General features: G+C 37.5%; 1 protein-coding gene across 1 annotated transcript in view; it reads right to left on the bottom strand.

The window, feature by feature from the left end:
* Nucleotides 1-2,823: 2,823 nt before the first annotated feature.
* RAB39A (RAB39A, member RAS oncogene family) overlaps nucleotides 2,824-20,654 on the bottom strand; it is a 28,287-nt gene continuing 10,456 nt past the window's right edge. Inside the window, exon 2 of the mRNA XM_004427369.3 lies at nucleotides 2,824-8,012. Coding sequence (XP_004427426.1) covers nucleotides 7,586-8,012 — 427 coding nt within the window. The 3' untranslated portion in view covers nucleotides 2,824-7,585. The remainder of the gene's footprint in view (nucleotides 8,013-20,654) is intronic.

Raw genomic sequence — 20,654 nt, 5'->3', positions numbered from 1 at the left:
CTGGATATAGTTTTATCTTCTCTGTCTGCTATGCTTCTGGCCGCACTTCCTTGAACTCGCAGGATGCCTTAACTGGGAGATGGCGTCCCCCATAGCATTGTGTCTGATCAAGAAACTCATTTCACAGCAAAGGAAGTACAGCAGAGGGCTCAAGCTTATAGAGTTATTTGGTCTTACCACATACCTCATCACCCAGAAGCCACTGGCCTAGTTGAAAGGTAAAATGGCTTACTAAGGACTCAGTTACAGAGCCATTTAGAAAGGTTCTGAAAGGATGGGGTTCTGTATTACAGGATTCAGCATATACTTTGAATCAGAGACCATTATATGCTATAGTCTCCCCTACAGCCTGAATACATGGGTCTGGGAATCATGATACAGATGTATGAGTGCCTCCTTTCATTATACATTGAGTTTTTCTTACCGTCATTTTGAACTCATAGATTTAAAAATATTTGTGATTTTACTCCACTATTATTCATTTTGATGTTCATATTGTCCCAGCTTTGGCCTCTTCAAGTTTGCTTCTAAGTCCTTTTGCTATGTCCATAGTAATTTTTGATAGCTTCCTCACTTTCCAGTGTGACAAGATGTCCAGGCTCATTTTGTTCATTTCTTGCCCCAGACCAAGAATCAGGCATTGCACCAAAGAGCCTTGGTACCTCTTAGTGGGAAACAGCATTTAGAGACCACAGTCTGGGCGCTGGTGGGTGTGGGAGGGGCTTATAGCCAGTGGGTTAGTCATTATGACAACATACTTTAAAACTTCAGTAAGTGAAAGTGTGGGATTAGTTCAACAATAGACTAATAATTTACGGAACTTAAGTCTGGAAACAGATTCTGTATAGATACAGATAGAGCTAAAATATAGGCATGTAAACCTTATTTGATAAAGATGGCAATTTAAATGTTTGGAGAAAGCAATAAATGACATTGGAACAATGGACTATTTATTCAGGAAAAAATCCCTATGTCATACCATGTATAAATAAGTTCTGATATATAAAAGTATAAATATAAAAAGCAAAGTGTAGGAGAGTTTTATAAGTTTTGGATAGGGAAGAAGTTCCTAATCAAGACAAAAATTCTAGAAGACACAAAGGAAAATGAAAACTTTACAAACAAAAGATAACAGAACAAGTTATAACAGGCTGGAAGAAAATAATTTCAAGACACCAAACAAAGTGTTTCTGTCCATACTATAGAAAGTGTTTCTAAAAAATCAATAAGAAAAATTCTAACAATCCAATTGAAAATTGAAAAGGATATAAATAGGCAATTCACCAAAGAAATACAAATGATCAATAAATTTATGAAAGCTGCTCAGCCTCACAAGAACAGAAAAATGCAAATAAAAATGAGAATATTTTTGCCCATCATTTGTCAATATGTCAAAATTTTGCCATTATTTAGTATTAATGAGAATCAGAAGGAAACGAATGCTCTTATAAATTCTGTTTGAGAATATCCTTGGCCTACTCTTTTTAAAGAAAATTTCGCAATAGCTACTAAAAAATTTACAAGGTCCTTTGACCCAGCAAGCACACTTCTAGGAATACATCACATAAAATTACTCACGCATTTGTCCAAAAATATGTTCACTAATATGTTCATTGTAACATTGTTTATAGTAGTAAAAAATTGGAAACAATCTAAATGTCTATTATTGAAAGTGGTTAAATAAATGATATTTCCCTCCATATTATGGAACTCTATGAAACTGTCAAAAAGAAAATCAAAACATATCAATATGAAAGAGGTTGCCTAGACCCTATTATGTGCAAAAAGCAAGTTACAGAACACTATAAACTGATCTCATTTATGTAGTCTCTCCTCCATTAATATACATGTATTGTAAGTGTAAATATACAGGAAAAAGAGATGAAGGACACACATAAAATTGTGGACAGTGACTTTCTCTCAGAGGGGAATGGAATTGGGGTAGAGTAAAAGGAGGCTTTCACTTTCTACTTTATATCTCTGTTATTCGATTTTTTCTTTTTACAACATGGCTGTGTTATTACTAGGAGGAAATACATTAAATATTGGAATAGCCGTTTTCAGGTAATTGGTCTACTGGTGATTTTTCCCTCATCTTTCTATTTTTCTATATTTTCCAAAATTTTGTACAATGAGCTAGAATTTATTACATAATGGGAATACTTTTATTAAAATGATAAACTACCTTAAAAACATTATGCTAATGGAAAGAAGCCAGTCACAAAAGATCACATATTACATGATTCCATTTATATGAAATGTCCAGTATAAGCAAATACAGAGACACAGAAAATAGATTAGTGGCTGTTTAGGACCCAGGTGGCATGGGGTGGGGAGGGGTGTTGGGAATGACAGCTAAAGGGTATGAAGATTTCTTTTTGAGGTGACAAAAATGTTCTAAAACTGATTGTGGTGATGGTTGCACAACTCCAGGTATACAAAAAACCATTTAATTGTACAACTTAAATGGGTGAATTACGTGGTATGTAAATTACACGTCAATAAAGCTGTTGCCAAAAAATCTTTAAAAAAATTATGCTACTGCTAATCATTTTATATATAACTGACTATGAAGCCCAATCCTTTGACCCTCAGTCCTTACCACACTGTGCACAGCCATAACTGTTCCTGGGGATAACTGTTTCCAGCACTGCTGTCAAGACGTGATGGCCCACACTCATTAGATCACCTGTCCCTCTGATCAGATGCCGTTGGTGATCACCAGCAGTCCCCAAGATTTGCATCATCTTCTGTTTGCCCTATTAGAGCATTCTTCCCTGACCCTAAGAATCAGACCATTTCAGTCATGACCATTTACAATGCACTATTGTAAGACAGCCATTATCAACAGTTTCTGGCACAAATGGAGATTAAAACTGCCTTCTTCACAACTCAGTGGTTATAAGAATAATACTAAAAATAAAACAAAAATAAAAGATGACATTTATCAAGTGCTTACTATGTTCTAAGCACTCTTGTAAATATTTTACATGTGTAACTGGTTATGTGTGCAGAAGTTATGAAAATTTTTTGCATGTGATTTAACAGTTCAATTCAAAATTTAATAAGCTCCCACTATGTGTAAGGCTGAAGCAGGACAAAGATGAACCAAATAGGAAAAAGTCACAAATTCTGAAATATCTGTTAAGGCACAGTACATGGCCATGATCCCTTTTCTGCAATTCTGAAACCCAAAAAACGCTGAAAATCTAAAATTCTTGACATCTCATTTGGCTGCAAAAATCTGACCTGAACTGATGACAGGTTATTTATAGACTGCCTTTTTTAGTGTGAATATTCATACATTTTACTGCGTATATATTAATGTTTGATTATGGGGTTCTGCCCCACACTCCATTATGTATTAGGTAATATACAAGGGATTTCAGATCTCTGATTCTTATTAGCACTTCATTTATGAATACACACACACATGCATTTAATTGCAGTTAAACAGTTGTTTCTGTTTTAAAAGCACCACTGAAGATGGTTTGCTAAAGATGGATAATGTAACAATCCTGGGACAATCATAGTTCTCATTTTCATTCTTTTTATTCATTATTTAAAATCAAATAACACTTAATAACATACTTCAAAAAGTTTATACCATATCTTTCTTCCATTGGCTGTCACTCTAAAAAAAATGACAAGAGATGATTGTAGCAAAACATGTTTTTTCTTTCATGGAATGTATAAATTAAAACCAAGAGTATGGAACCCACATTTAATAGGATTAATTCAACATAATAACCATCAGTTAGTAGTCACTGAATGTCACATGGATGATACAATGTTTTAGGCACTATTTAAAAAAAGACAAAAAATTTACCTAGAGATAACAAGGAACATTAATTTTTTTATAGCTTAAAAAAATTTCTTTTCATTTAATCTATACCATGATTATATCATGTAGTAAGTGAACTAGATTGTGTAATGATTGATATAGATTGTCACAGCTCATCACTTGTTTCTACTTGCATCAGTTATTAAGGTTTTAGAAATACCAAGTCATGCAGCAGTTCATTCAGGTCAGGAGAATATTTTGTTAGTTATTTTAACATCAGGTGAAGGTGTGTTGCGCAGGAAAGTTGAGTGAAAACTTTGGGATTTAGAAAGATTCTGAAGCAGAGATGGCTATTTATCAGCTGTGGAATTTCCAAGAGTTAGCTGCTCTTGGGAATGTATTCTACTATTTTAAAATACAAAGGATCAAACTTTTAAGCCTTTATTGTCTTTCTTTTTTTTTTTCCTTAAAGAATACATGTTTCCTTTGCATTTCCAACTACATCTCTCCAGGCAGCTACTGGGGAACAGATGAGTTAGTTTATCAAACGGGTCTTCAGTCTACGAATCCTTCTCACTATGTCAAGCCTAAGGAAATTACTCAAATGTAGTGCACTCTTTGAAGTCTATGGAAGCTTTGTACTTAACTGAACCAAGAGCAATATAAAATCTGACAAAATCACTCTTAAAATGATTTTATTAATCCACAGATTCCGTTTTGTAATGATGTACAGTTGGATAAAAAGACTGGTAAAGTTATCTTAATAACAGAAAAGACTGCTTTGGTTGCCACAAAAAAAAACCACGGAGTACTTTGAGGCTTTTAGGAACCTAGAGTAAACTTTCAAGTTTCCAGGCTCAAGAAATCTAGTTTGCTACTATTATGTATATGAAGGCCTCATTTAAAAGCACTGTGATTACATAATCATTTTGGCTTAAGCTTACCATTTAATGAACCATCACAACACTACATGCACGGAGAGTATTAATGCAACTCAAGATGAGCAATTTCTGTTAGGGATAAGTATAAATTAAATACATTTTAAATTACACAATTTTAAGGTAAAATCAATACTATCTGATTTCTAAGAAACTTAGTCAAAATCTTTTGCCTGGAGCAGATATTTTTACTATTTTGGCATTATTATCCATATTCTCTATGATGATGAGTAAGAAAATAGGTCAGCTATTTTATATATATAGATAGATAAAGATATCTAGCTAAAGTTATACAGATGTTTGGCAATCTTGTATAAGAACTCAGATCTTTGTAGTCACTGTTCATTTTAATACTGTTTTACCACAAATAGCTCCTCTATAACATCAAAATGATTTAGCCCAGTATTAGTATTTTGTGAATTCAGTTAGACCACATTTCCCCTTTTCTTCACCACACACACACACACACACACACACACACACACACACACACACACACACAAAACACAGCATGGTATTGGAAAGAACCCCAACCAAGGTACAAGGAGAACCAGAGTTCTAGGCTTGCTCCTGCTCATGTGTGCCCTTGGTGAGTATCAACTTTTCGGGGCCCTACCCTCCCATGTGTTTCTTCTGATTCCTTATTTCTATTCTAAATCTTGGAACACATCATACCCTTTACCTGGATATTAGTCCTACCCCAAGTATAAAGGGTACCCACTTAAAGTTAAATCACATTTTATATTTTAGCTGTTTAACTCTACAAGGAGGCACAGGTGACTGTACTTTAAAGTGTTGTTAGATATTCAGTAATTGAGTTTATGCCATTTTTGACTGATGGAAAATTGTAATATAAGATTTAAAATTGTAATAGTAAAAATAGACTACTTCACATTTTGGGGTACAGGTATTTTCTCATCTGGCCAATTATAGTTTGAACTCACTCAAGTGAAATTAATGTAAGGATATTAAGAAAATGTTGACAATATAAATATTCAAAAATTTTATAGTGGTGGTATAATTTATATTCTTCTCTCCATAAGCACTATTAAAAATACTCACGAACCTAGAAAATGTACAAGTATTTAAAAATACAATTAAATATCTACCTCAAGGATGCACAAAACCTGCATTCAAACATGACTTTTTATTGAATTAAGTCTCCTGAGATTTCCTTCCCTATCATTTCCACTTTGGAGGACCAGTGTTCAGAGTAAGAGGGCAGAGGGAATACATCAAACCAACAACTACCCCAGGTCCATGAAAACATGTGCCTCCTTTGCTCCCTCTGCATGGGAATAAAGGGAAAGAACATGAGAAAACAAAATTCTCATCCACTGTAAATAGGATGCCTATGAGCAGCTGATAGCAATCTCACATTTGTATAATGCTTTCTTGATTTACAAAGCTTTTTTACAGGCTTCACTTGATTCTCAAAATAATTCCATGAAACACAATAAATGGAGTTATTAGCCTCATTTTACAGATGAGAAAACTGATACTTAGAGAGATTAAGTGACTTACTCATGTACAAATATTGTAGAGCAAAGGCAAGCTTAGAACCGAAGTTTTCTGATTTCTTGTTAAATAAATATTCTTTCTACTATACCATTTTGGTTTTCACAAAAATGAAGCAAGTATAGTTTAACAGTAAAAACCTTATGATTCCAAAAAGGCAGCTTCATTTGGTGTCTCTTTGTGATCAAGAATGGTTTACAGAACAGAATAGAAATGTATATTATTAAATATTTGACATTGTGATCAAAATGCCCCTTCCAGGAGGGGAATTTAAATATAAGTTAAAAATAAGTTAAAAATTAGAAAACTCAAAAATCATCTTATAGCCTTAACTCATTATTCTATCTTTACTTTTACTGATGAGATTGTAAAATACAATTTGAATGCTAAATATAGCAAACATCTAGCCAAAATTCCGTGCCCAGAAAAGTCTTTTCTACATTTTTCTGTATTGGAAATGGGGAAATGTGGAAATTTTCTTGGACAAAAGGAGTATTACTAAAAACATTCTGTATTTACCTATATTGATAATTTTGACAATAGTTCAATGTAAATTGCATTTACTTTCTTTGAAAATGTCAGTATATACATAAATTTGTTTTTCTCCTCTGAATAAGGACAGTAGACTATAGCATCAAAACATTTGTTGAGAGTGGTCCTTCGTTTTTATTTTTACAAATATTTGCAATAAAATATTTTGCTTGGATCCTTAGATATCTTTATAAAACATAACATTTTCAGGACCTATAAATCATAGAACAAAAATGAGTATAAAACTTATTTTCTAAAGTTCATGCAAATTAAGGGAGGATAAATACTTCAGAGAATGGTTACAAGTCTGATACCTTAAACAAGGAACTGCTATTTGAGTCCTAGCTGAAAGCTCTGAGATGGTTTACCTTGTAAGTGAACAACGTACTTTTAAATCCACTTTACTATTCAATATTAATCAATTAACTCAAGAGAATGTAATTCCTGATAAACTCTTTTCAATCAGACTATATATGCACAAAAAAGACAGTATCAAACTGCCAAGAAAAATGAGTAACATTGACATATTTGGATATTAAGGTCAGCTATGTGCGAACAAAGAATGGAGATAATTATGTAGACACTCCAGTTTCAAGAAAAAGTTGTCTGCTTTGTCTGATAATTTAGCAAAATATCCAATCTGACAGTGTAACAAGTAAGCATAGTGCTCCAAATCAAATACGTTACAAAACAGTGTTAGCATGGGTTGATAACTTTTTTTAATGCCTTCATTGCATCATTCTGCTGTTAATGTCGGTATTTATCCTGAAATGACACCCAATCTGTTTTTGTTAGTTCTTTGGCATGTTTGAAGTCAGCAGAAGCACTCTTTCTTGGGCTTGACTGCTTCCTCAGAAGAATGCACAGTATTTGGAACAAAACCACTTTTAACCCCTTCCCAGCCATCCTGAATACAAATTTCTCCCCTTTTAATAAGCTCATATATGTCTCTTGTTAAGATCGTGAAGGATTCCTCAACATTCGTAGCATCTTTTGCTGAGGTTTCTATATACCTCATACCACAGTCTGCTGACAGTTTTTCAGCTTCTTCCCTTGTAACTTGGCGTTTTGAAGCTAAATCACATTTATGTCCCACTAGCAGAAATACAATCCGAAACGGCTGTACATACATTTTTGCTTCTTCTAGCCAATCTTTCACATGTTCAAAAGATCGTCGGTTGGTAATGTCAAATACTAAAAATCCACCAACTGAGTTGCGATAATAAGATCGAGTTATTGATCTGAAAAATAAATAGAAAAAATGGTTGTAAAAGGACAAGTTGTTCTTTTTCCCCTCCTTCAAACAATGTAGCACCATAACAAAATTTGAAGATACCTTAATGTGATTTAACCAGAATTTATAAATTACATACGAAGTGTCTAAGGGAAACAAAAATATTCTGAGACTAATATGCAAGCCAGTTTCCTCCACTGACAACATTAAAGTCGTAGTTATTTTTAGATAGACAAATAAGCATTTACGTGGTATGTCATCTCAAACTCTTAGGATTATTTGTTTTTATTTTTAAATATCTGATAGAATATCATTACATCATTGTGGTTAAAAATAGGCACACAGAAAGATTTGGTGAAGGGCAGAGGTTGCAGAGCAAACCAGATCTTAAGAATCTCTGCTTCTCATTTAATTCAACAAGCCCCTCTCTCTATCAGTTAAGGAAGAAGAAACAAGGGCAAACCTCATAATGGTAGTTACAGGAATAGCCCTGTGCTATACCTATTCAAGAAACAGGAAATTGTTTGGATGCGGGATATGCATCTTAGGTGTGCTAATGATTGTTTGCCTCTCCAGATCTAGTCTCCGCTCCCTGGGCCTCAGGAAGCTGACCTTTACAGAAAGCTTTCCCCAACTCCCTTGTCCTCCGGCTTGCAGTGGGGTTCAGCCAACGGGAGGCGCCTGCTGGAGACTGGAGGAAAGAGAGCACAGGGTTTTTACGCCTCCCTTTGTCTCTGCCGGGCTGTGGCAGTGGTTGTGTTCCTCTGCTTCTGGTCAAGGCTCCTGTTGGGTAGTCCCTCTCCCACGGCTATGGTTCTCACCAGGTTCTGGCAACCTCACCCTCTTTCCTTGCCTCCTCTGGCCAGGTGGTTAATGGCTTCCCACTGTTGCTATCTCTGAATACTTCACAACCTTGTGTTGGTGTCCTTGACTTTGCCCACCTTTCTGGAATAGGCACTTCATTAAATTCTTTTCAGTTAACCTTTCGAGCGTGCCGTTTGTTTCCTGACTGAATCACGAGGCAAGGCGGCAAAGCCATACGGCTCTATATTTCTTGCCTTTACATATGTTGTTTTCTTTAACTAGAATGTCTGCTACCCTTTTCTGCCTAGCAAACTCCTATTTCTCTTTCAAGAGTCAGTTCAAAAATCATATCATATGAGAAGTCTTCCTTGTCATTGACCTCTCCCCCTCCACCTCTCGTAGGCACTCCTCTTATAATTCCATTGAACCTTTGGCACACTGCCATTATGATTATATCAATTTTCATGTGTTGATTGGATTTGCTGGTATGTCTTCTACTCAATTCAAAGCTCCTTGAGGGTCAAATATTTTTCATCTATGTTTCTAACAATCATATTGTTGGGCAAATGATGGATGTTATTTAATGTTTGTGATATTGGATTAATTAATCTTATTAGAGAGGGAAAGTGCTAAATGTTGTATGAGCCAGAGATCACTTGTGCCTCAGTTTCCAGGTTGTCAATGATCTTGAGCATTGAGATCATCCTTAAGCAAACTCATCTGTTACTTGCCTGAGACACCAAAGATCTTTGTGGGAGGGCCAGTGGGTTATATGGCACTCTCCAGCTTTTACACACCTTCATTATGCTTATTGCTGAAATCACAGCTCAGTTCAGTGACCCGAATGGTACACAAGTACCATTTGTTATGGAAGTGTGAAGGAAGTATTTTATTTACCTCCTCTTTCTTTCCATTTCTCCTGATTCCTTGTTTCTCTTCAGAACACCTAGTGGAGATATTCTCAAGTGACTATTTTATAAAAAATTTTCTCAAGGACTACTGTGCTGTATAGCCATTGACAGTAAGAAAAATCTCCCACTATCACTGGCAGGCTACGAATAATGCAGTTCATTTAAGCTGTTGTTGTTTTTTTGTTAATTTTGAGGAATAATTGATTTGTTATTGTTTTGCTACTCATCTTTGTATGTGTGAATTTAGGCAGAGGCACAGTGTCTTAAGAGAAACCTAATTAAGGCTGTTATTAGACTGAAAGCTTCAATTTACTCAGCACCAGGTCTGCGTTACTCCTCCCCACTTAATTTAACATTAATATAACTTAAAAAAACATGCTTTTGTGGTTAAAAACTCAACGTTGAAACGCTCGTACATTAGGCAGAGGCATGTCTTACACTAGGAAATACCATGTTTTCTAGCATCTTGTATTGAATTTGAAGACACATTTGGAATACAGTTGGCAAATCATGCTATAGAATAAAATTATAGCAAAGTATATGAAATATATGCTATAAAACAGCTCTTACTAATAATCAGTAAGAATAAAAGGTTTCAATATGACACCTGCCATTTCCTATATAATAACTCGGATCTCCATTTTCTATGTGTCAGTCTGGATATGACGCTAGAATTCTGATATGGTTGGGCTTCAGATTCACATATAGTTGTCCTAGGGTGCAGGGTTTTCCCTAAAGCAATTGGGCATCCCTGCTGCCAATCATTCAGGTGAAAAGACAGGCCTTCAGACTGAAAACTGGAACTTGAGACGCAGGTCTTACAGAGGTGATGAGGGAGCATCTCTCTTTTTCTGGACATTCCTCTCTTGGGTCAGGCCACTTAGGTCTCTAGAAGTTCTTGAACGTATTAGTGGGAGGTAGGGAACAGACCCTAAAAGAACTAGATAGGTAGGTCTCCCTGTAAAGAATTCAAGAATTGATGACGAGTAACATTTCTTTATAAGGAACAACATCTTGTTGAGTGTTATTTTATATCTATTTCCTTCTGGGCTTTGAAAGTCTCACTGAATGAATGGATGAGATAAAGAAAGAGAAAAAATTAGGGGAGAGGGAGATGCAAGGAAGGGAATAAGAGAAGGGAGAGAGAAATAAATGAGTCCCATCTGGTCTCAAGTGTGCTATGGGAGAATTAAGAGTTATGAGACTACCCTCTGGCAAGGCTGGTATAGGGGATACAGCACCCCCTAAATCCAGCGTGATGGTGGTGTGATGGAAGGTGAATTACGGAGAACAGGGATCAGGGTTACAAGCTCTTAGCAGCCCCTTGTCCCTCCCAAATGGAAGATCTGGTTTTGATTATAAAAGAAACCTGCTGGTTCTTTTATTCCTTGAAACCTATACTATCAGCAACTCCTATCTCATTTTCAAAGAATAGTCTCCTTTCAGATTGTTTTCTCCATCTCCTTGCCTTAACTGAAACCTGCTAGTCCCTGAGAACACAGCTTCCCCTGCAGCACGCTCATGCTGTTCATTCTCTAAGATCAGGAGGAGGTGGCTTCTGCTTCCCCAATGCCACTTTCAGATAATTATTCTTTCCCAACCCTTGTTGTAAAAAAATCTCCTGCTCCTCTGAGGCTGATGCCATCTGGCTCTATCATCTGTTGTCATCTGCCAATCACTTGGTCATTCTCCATATACTGAAGACTTGAGCATTTTGCTGTTTTTCTTTCTGTTTCAATTCCTAAATTCTCAGGGGGTCATTTTACTCACTGATTTCAACATCCATTTGGATGAGCTGTCATCTCTGTTTTTCCACTTCCTCATCTCTAATGAACTTTCCTCTCCATTCTGCTTTTCATGTCCTCTTCCTGTTTTATCATGAGAAATGTTCACTACCTTCAAAACTGCAAATTTACGATCCACTTTTTGATCAAAATCTCACAGCCCATGAGCATATTTTTACTGGGATAATTCTTTAATTTCATCAAGATTTGTAATCCACTGACCAACTCTATCACTTTCTATCCATTAATACCCTCCTATCTTTACCTCCTTCCATACCTTAGCTCTATGAGACATCATAATTGTTCTCTCGGAAATATCTCAATTCCCAAGCCCCTCTCCCTCTGTCCTATTTGCCTGGGAAAACTCTATCTCTGGATCAGTCCAGCTGTATGTTTCTGGGGAAAATCGCTCAACCAGGGAGGCTGGTGTCACTGTGAATTAATTATAACCAATTCCAAGTGGGCACTCAACACTGCCAAGGAATACTCCTGGTATCAGAAGAAACACTTCTCCATTTTTTCTCACATTTAGACTCTACCATAGAAAGAAATGGAATTTCCATTCAACCTTCCTTTCCCTACAAAAGAGAACTGGAGGAACATTTTACCCCTCTTACTAGATTTCTCCATAGAAGGAAAAATGACTGCTGTTCGGTTAGAGTGTTTCTCAGACTGGTGGACAGAATCACTGTGTGTTCAAGGTTAGTACTCTTGCACAGCATCCTTTCCCCCTCCTTTCCACTTTCTGGATCCATTATCTTGGATTGATAATTGTGAGAGGTAGGCAGGTGCCAGGTCTATGCTCATCACTGAATATCCTGCGGTTTTCAAGTGCCTGGCACATGGTGGGCACTCAATACATTCTTAGTGGGTGAGTGAATGGCTGATTTGGCAGGATCCATGAACACAGCTGTTGGGCAAATAGAAGAAATGGAAGAGAGAGTGAGGAATTTTGAGGGAAAGAGATACTAGCAGTGCAAAAAAAGAAAGGTGCCAACATTAGATCTATTAGTAGTGTGTTCTTACATTCTCATACTGGGGTCACTGAGTTACTATGAGCATGTCAGTGTTGGAGGAGGGTGGATAAATTAAATATACCTATATGCATCCTAAAGATATATCCCACGAAATTACAGTAGCTAGTAATCTCTAAAGTTTTTTGGGGGAGGACGATCTCTTAAGCAGGGGCATATTGATGAAACTTCTCCAAAGAAGACAAGTTATGGTATCTTATGCCCTCTACCAAGAAAAAGTAAGCATAATACTTGGTGGATTTTTTTGGATTTTGGAGGAAACATATAATATTTGGACCCTTTTATGCTTTTATGACCCATTAAAAGTGGGAGACCCAAAAGCTACCAGTTTTAATAGGCCTGAAAGCAAGAGAAATCCCTTTAGCTGGTTTTGCCACGTGGCCCATCAGATCTAATGGTGCCTGCCTAAAATGCCTATAGCAGACTGGGATGCTCTATCAAGCCTGGGGAAGGTTCCACTGGACTATTACAGTACATTTTGGAATAAAGGCATGCTCTCTTTGTCAAGAGCTATTACACTTTTGAGAGAGAGTTCTTGGTTTACAACCTGGCTTTGATAGAGACTAAATGCCTGGCTGTGGAACATCAAGTGACTGTGCAATCTGAATGCTCATCAATAGCTAGGTGTTCTCTGATTCACCAGGCTGAAACTTCGCCATCAAGCAGAAGTCACATATATAGGCAGGAATAGGGATGGGACCTAAGGGGACCTAGAGTAATAAGGCTTACACACCCAGCATGCCTACTCCTGCAGCATCCTCTCAACCTATGGCCTTATCTGGATTTCCCTATAATGAAACAGGAAAAAAATTCAAGTCTGCCTTACAGATGGCTCTAAACAATATGCTGGCATCAGTTAGCTCCACTCAATAGTGGACTTGAAGGTCAGTGGAAAAGAGAAACTCTCCCATTTGTGAAACTTCTAGTGGTACTTTTTCCAAAGAAGAGATGGAGAGATATAGGTAAGGATCTATACTAATTCATGAGCAGAGGCTAAGGGTTTGGCATGTTGGAAAAACCGAGATCAAAGGACTGATAATAAGGAGGTTTGGGGAAGAGGTATGTTGATGGGTCTAGAGTATGGGCATACTTGTATCCTACGTGAATACTCACCAAAAGCCCCTTCTGTGGAGGAGTTCCTAATAATCAGTGAAACAAAATGTCCTGTCCTATAGTTATCAGTCAGTATTCTTACCCCAGTTTGAACTCAAAGTGGTCATGGTAGAGACAGAGAAGCTGTGACTGGGCTCACAGAGACTTTCTCTTACTTGGACTGTCACTGCTTAATACTCAATTTTCCAGCAGCTATTGGCACTTTGGATATGGCACCTTACTCCAGGGGAACCATCGTGGAGGGGCCACTGATGTGTCCTCCCTATTTCTTGTTAGTGCCGTCGAGTCAATTTGACTCCTAGCGACCCTGTGTACAGCAAAGCGGAACCCTGCCTGGTCTTTTGCACCATCCTCTCGCCTTCCAGCGCTATATCAGACAATGCTCCACTGCTATTCATAGGGTTTTCATGGCCAATTTTCCGGAAGTGGGTGGCCAGGTCCTTTGTCTGTCTAGTTTGTAAGTTCCACTGAAACCTGTCCACCATGGGTGGTCACCCATGCTGCGGGTATTTGAAATATTGGTAGCATAGCTTTCAGCATCACAGCAACATGCAGCCACCACAGTATGACAACCGACAAATAGGTGGTCTGCTTCCCTGACCTGGAAATGAACTCGGGCCATGGTGGTTCTTAACCACTAGACCACCAGGGCTGGCTATGTCCTCACTATAATAGACATTTAATCTGGACTCAAGCCAAGCTAGCACCACCATCCGTGAACTTATGGAATGCCTTATACATAGTCATGGTATCACACACTTTGCTACAGACCAGAGATTTCACTTAACAGAGGAAGAGACAGGGAAATGGGCTGATGCTATGGGATTCATTGATCTTATCATGTCACTGTCACCTAGAGGCATCTGGCCTATAAAACTGTGGAATGGGTTATTAAGATTCAGTTATGCCCACGTCCAGGAGAGGACACCTTGTAAGATTTTGGCATGATCCTTCAGGATGTGTATGTTCTAAACTAGTAAGGAATAGACTAGGTGGTGTTTTTTGCCCATAAATAGATGCTGTGGTATGGAAAACAAAGGGTGAAAGGGGGGTGATGGTGCCTCTCACAATTGCACTTAATGAGTCACTAAAATTTTTTGTTGCTTCTAATCCCTGTGACTCTGAACTCTGCTGATATAAGGGTTTTGGTATCCAAGGGAGAAATGCTTGCTCCAGAGAACCTCGTGATGCTGCTACCGAATTAGTAGCTGACACAGCCAACTGTCCATTTGGGGCTTCTTACAGCAGTGGGTAAACAGGCAAAAAAGGGGCAACAGTATCATGGGGACCACAATGGCCTCCTGTGGTTCTTCCTGCCCGGAACTCCTGAGATCTTTTGATCCATTCCAAGCCTGGTTCCTTCCAGCTTCCCGTCAAGTCTCTGTGCCTCAGACATGCTTCCAGTAACTTTAGCTTTTGATTAAGGTCTTCAAGTTGATTTTGTCGCTGGTAACCAAAGACCTGATTGATAGAGGCTGCATATATTTTGAAAGAAAAGAATGATACAAAATAAAGCCACAAATATTTTATAACTTTCAACAAGGTTTCACTAGGCCAAAATTCATTTTTTTTTTATTGCGGTAAAAAACACATAACTTGAGATCTACGCTCTTAATAAAATTTTAAGTGTACAGTACAGTATTATTAACTATAAGCACAATGTTGTACAGCAAATCTCTAGAACTTTTTCATTTTGCATGACTGAAACTCCATACACATTGAACAGAAACTCATCATTTCCTTCTCCTCCCAGCCCCTGGCAACCAGTATTCTACTTCCTGCTTCTATGAGTTTGACTACTGTAGATATCTATATAAGTGGAATCATGCAGTATTTGTCTTTCTGTGACTGGTTTATTTCACTTAGTATAATGTCTTCAAGATTCATCCATGTTGTAGCATATGACAGAATTTCCTTCTTTTATATGGCTGAATCAATTGTATGTATATACCATATTTTATCCTTTCATCTGCCAAGTTTATTCTTTTTTTTTTTTTGGCTGAGGAAGATTTGCCCTAAGCTAACATCCCTGCCTACCTTCCTTTATTTTGTATGTGGGACACCACCACAACATGGCTGGTGAGTGGATAGGTCTGCGTCTGGGATCCAAATCCACAAACCCAGGCCACTGAAGTGGAGTGCGTGGAACTTTAACCACTTGGCCACAGGGGCTGGCCCTGCAAAGCTTATTCTTGCAAGTATATTTGCTTTAGAATAGAAATGAAAAATGGTCGCCTGGTTTATTTAAATATTTTTAACTGCTTAATTTTCCTCTTTAATTTTTTTATAATTTTTTAAGCATTTACTTATTTATATATTTATTTTTTTGAGGAAGATTGGCCCTGAGCTAACATCTGTTACCAGTCTTCCTCCTTTTTTCCTTTTTTCTCCCCAAAGCCCCAGTGCATAGTTGTATGTCCTAGCTGTATGTCCCTCTAGTTCCTTTATGCGGGACACCGCCTCAGCATGCCTTGGTGACCAGTGAGTAGGTCCGCACCCAGGATCTGAACTGGTGAACCCCAGGCTGCTAAAGGGGAGTATGCAAACTTAACCGGTATGCCACTGGGCCGGCCCCTAATTTTTTTCCTGAAATAATATGTAGACAAGGGACATTGAGAGCCCTGGAGTTTGCTTATATTTGCAAAGAATTACTTAATATATGAGCAGTGCAATCAAGTGTAAATCATACGCCTTGGAGAATTTGGAATTTTTTTGACACAAATGACATGATTCCTGAGATTCTGAAAAATGTAAATTATATCTCAAATTAAACAGTTATCTAGTTTCCTGGAAGGCACTGAAAACAAGATGCTGTTGTCATATGAAGGACAAAAGTCCACAGGCTCTGGAATGCTCAAGATTATTTATACTAGATAGTTACTTAAACATAAAATTTTATTTGAAAGTGGCAAGATTATGTAGATCTTATATGCTATTATTATGAACTTTGTTGGATGTGCACAGGCCTCTTAAAAAAGCAACAAAATATAGACCACTTGCTGACTGACTTAGGTAAGATGAACCAGATGTCCTGGAAATGCCTTTCTTGTGGCTTTGCCAATTGTAAAATAGGCATTTAGAAGGTAGAAGTACTTTGATGCCAAAGGCTGCTGGCAACAAGCAGCCTATGAGTGCATTAGCCTTGTGAGTGCCTCTCTTTACCACGACATTACGTTCCTACAGCCCTTCTGGGAATAGTCATTGTGTTGATGCCTTATTTACCTGGTTCACTTGCCTTGTAATCCAGGCCCTTAGGACTGCTTTCAAGAGACTAAAACACAAGTCTCCTCCCTCCTTTTATTATCACTGACTCTAAAATTTCCTGCCCTTGCCTAAGATTCTGAAACTTGGAGCTTATAACTCAGGATATCTTTCTTCAGACATACAAACACTAAAATTCTTTTTCTTTGTACAATTCCAGGGTCTTTCCATCAAAAATCAAGTGTGTGGTTATGGAAGCTATATATAATACTGACAAGATCTAATGGGCCATGTTCTCTCTTTGAATATGTAAATCAATTCACCCATGACCACTTTTTATTTTCCTTTTACGACAGATCATCATTTTATGAGAGTGAGGCCTTCTTACCACCCCCAGCAAGCTCTATTCACCTTTTCTCCTCTATTTTCCTCGTAGCAATTAACACATTCTGACATCCTATATAGTTTTTCCAGCTTTTTTGGTTGTAGCCTGTCTCCTCCCATTAGAAGATAAACTCCATGGGAGCAAGGAGTTTTGTCAGTTTTTTTGGATGCTGTATCCCTAGCGCCTAAAACAGAACTGGGCATGCGTGAGTATGCATATTACCAATATTTGTAAATGAATAAACAACTGAATTAATAAGTTCATACTGTCAGACTGTGCCCAGGTAGCATGAAAATGCTGAGCAAATGGGAGAATAACAGAGAAATACAAAAAGCTTATCTCCTCTTTCGATATTTATAGTAGAGATTTATGAAGTCAAAAGGGGAGCAATGGGCTGAATAATTGCACATACTCTAAGCATATAGCTGAAATCATCCACATTTTCTAAAGAACTACTGTATTTAAATTGGTAGTAATTCAAATTGTACTTTGCAGTGGATTCTGGAAGGCAAAACAAGTTATGTGTGAAAACCGGAATAGTTTATTTGGAAATTAATGAGAAATTTTTCTAGCTTCACTAATTGTCTGCAAGGTGATAAGGAAAGGATGCTTATTTTCTATTTGGTATGGTACCAGAAAGTGATAAAAGACTTTAGCACTCATTCCAGTGCTTTCTGGCATCCTTTTGCAGAAGAAAAATGAAATGATGACCAGCTTCTCATGATTATTTTATTTTCTATATAACAGTGCATTATGTGATTTAACATAATTAAAGAACACTTTTTCATGGGTTATAATGCTCCCACCATTTTTTTGACTGTGTTTCCATATGACTTTCTCTTTATTGCTTTGTTTCACGTGCTTTGGTATCTCTCTCCACATGTTGGAATTTATAATTGTTGTTTATCCTTTTCTCATTTCATTCTATCTCTGAAATTATGCAGCTTTTATTTTCAAGTCATCTGAATAGACTGTTCTTTTCCTTCTCCTTTCTTTTTCTAAGCTTGTGCTTTTATCAGTTACTTGTGCACTTAACCACACATCCTTACTTTTCCCATTCCCCTAACTTGCCAATATCATTACACTATAATTTTAGAAAGACCATTTCTTGGCATTTGTGTTATTCTGACCATGTAGATATTTTTCAGTGCTGAGCCTTGGAGTAAACTATGACTTCTTTTCCTTTCCTGCACAACTTCTTCTTTTCCTTAGAGTTAATAATTATCTTGCATATTAGTCAAGATAGGCCAGCTTATGCTGCAGTAACAAACAACCCACCTCTCAGTAGGAAGAATGTTAAAGAATCTGGGCTGTATTTTAAAACCACCACATGCAAGTTCTGCTCAAATCCACTGGCCAGAATTAGTCATATGATTCTGTCTAAGTGCAAGAGCGAAGGGAAATATATTCCTACCACGGGTCCTGAAGAAAAGAAGCATCACATATGAGTGAGCACTAAAGTCTCTGCCATATCTTTTTCTTCTTTCCTTTTTCTTTTTGCTAAGTTTTCCACATAGTTCTCAATAATCCAAACTCTCTGCCAGTTGCCTTCTAGGAAGTTCATTCCCATTAACTCTTCTGTCAATTTCACCTTCCTGAGGAGGTTGCATCTACAACCTTCTGCCCTGATCCAATCTGGCCAGGTTGTCCCTGGTGTCTGCAGCAGAAGATATCATCCTAGGATCTCCCTTCATCATCTTCCTGGGCATTTCCTTTGCCTTTCTTCAGGGTTAGATCTCCTGTTCCGTGTATCCCATGTCTTCTTCACACCTGGTTTACTCCTTTATGTGCCTGTGTGTGTTTGGGGGTGTGTGTGTGTAGAGCACATCCTCAAGTAGCTTCCTAAAAAAGATGCATGATTTAATATTTTGAAATCTTACAGGTTTGATTTATTCTGCTTTCACAGTTGAATGACAGTTTGGTCAAATACTGAATTCTTTCAGAATTTTGCAGCCTCTCCATTGCCTTCTAACTTCCACTGTTGTTTTTGGGAAGTCTGAAGCCAGTCTGATTCATGATCCTTTTTTATGTGACCTATTTTTTTTTTCCTCTGGAAGTTTGCAGGAACTTCTCTGCTGTCCTAGAGTTCTAGAATTTCATGATGATGTCCCTTAGAATGTGTCTACTTTCATCTATTGTGCTGGGCCCTTCCAATCTGAAAACTCAGGTCCCTAAATCTTGGAAATTTTTCTTAAATTGTTTCACTGATGATTCCTCTCCTCTGTTTTTTCTGTTCTATCTTTCTGGAATGCCTGTTACTTGTGTATTAAGCCTTTTAATTTTTTTAAAAATCTTTTTTTCCTATTTTCTAAGTCTTTTTCCTTTTATCCTACTTTTTATTTTATTATTTTATTTTTTTGGTGAGGAAGATTAGCCCTGAGCTAACATCCGTCGCCAATCCTCCTTTTTTTCCTGAGGAAGATTGGCCCTGAGCTAACAGCCATGCCCATCTCCCTCTACTTTACATGTGGGATGCCTGCCACAGCACGGCTTTATAAGCAGTGCGTAGGTCCACGCCCAGGATCCGAACCCAAGAACCCCAGGCCTCCGAAGCGGAGTGAGAAGACTTAACCACTGCACCACCAGGCCAGCCCCCTTTTATCCTATTTTTTGAGAGATTTCCCCAACTTTATATTGAATATTTTATTTTTTCTACTGTGTTTCCAAAATCTCTTTTGTTCTCAGAATATTCTTTTTTTTTAAAAATAGTATCCTGTTCTTTTATGATTGCAATATTTTCTTATTATCCCCTCTGAGGAAATTAAGGACAGTTTTGGTTTATTTGTTTTTTAAACATTCCCTTTTCCCTTATTAAGTTTGTTTCTCTGGTTGCTTTTGGTCTTTGTTTTGGTCTCTAGGTTTTGTATTACAAATTTCCTAATATTTCTTGTAATATTTCATTGAGACTAAAAGCCCTACTTGTAAGATGATCAGGTTGGATCATTTAGTTGAGGAAACTCTAATGTTGGTGTCTTAAGTCTTTCCTCTTGGCCTGCACAGATTCTTCAGAAGTGATTTCACAATTTCCTGTTTGAAGGGCAAAGCCCTGATTGCCAGTGTGCTGAGGACTAAGACAGGGAAGAAGGCTAGACAATCTTAGATACAACATGCATGCATTCACTTAAAGGCCTTACTTTTAATAAGAGACCCCAATCTAAATTATGCCTGGTGCTTCTAGTCAGAGACTCTATGTTTAATTCTTCTCAAAGAATAAATTTCCAGTTTTTTGCCAATGTTAGGGGAGAGGAAGTCACCTGGGGTGTGGAATGGCGGAGGGGATATGAGGATCCAATCTTTCTTAAATAGACTGACCATCAATGATCCTTATTTTAGCACTCCCACTTCCAGAAGTATCTGCTGCCACCATTTCCTGAGTCTTTAGGGGGTTCAGTGGTATATATTGGGTTGGTTTTTAGC

Source organism: Ceratotherium simum, chromosome 7 (assembly GCF_057802395.1).
Source record: "Ceratotherium simum simum isolate JZ-2026a chromosome 7, ASM5780239v1, whole genome shotgun sequence".
Taxonomy (NCBI): Eukaryota; Metazoa; Chordata; class Mammalia; order Perissodactyla; family Rhinocerotidae; genus Ceratotherium; species Ceratotherium simum.
Note: the sequence above shows the minus strand (reverse complement) of the source record. Positions and strands in the feature narration are given on the sequence as shown.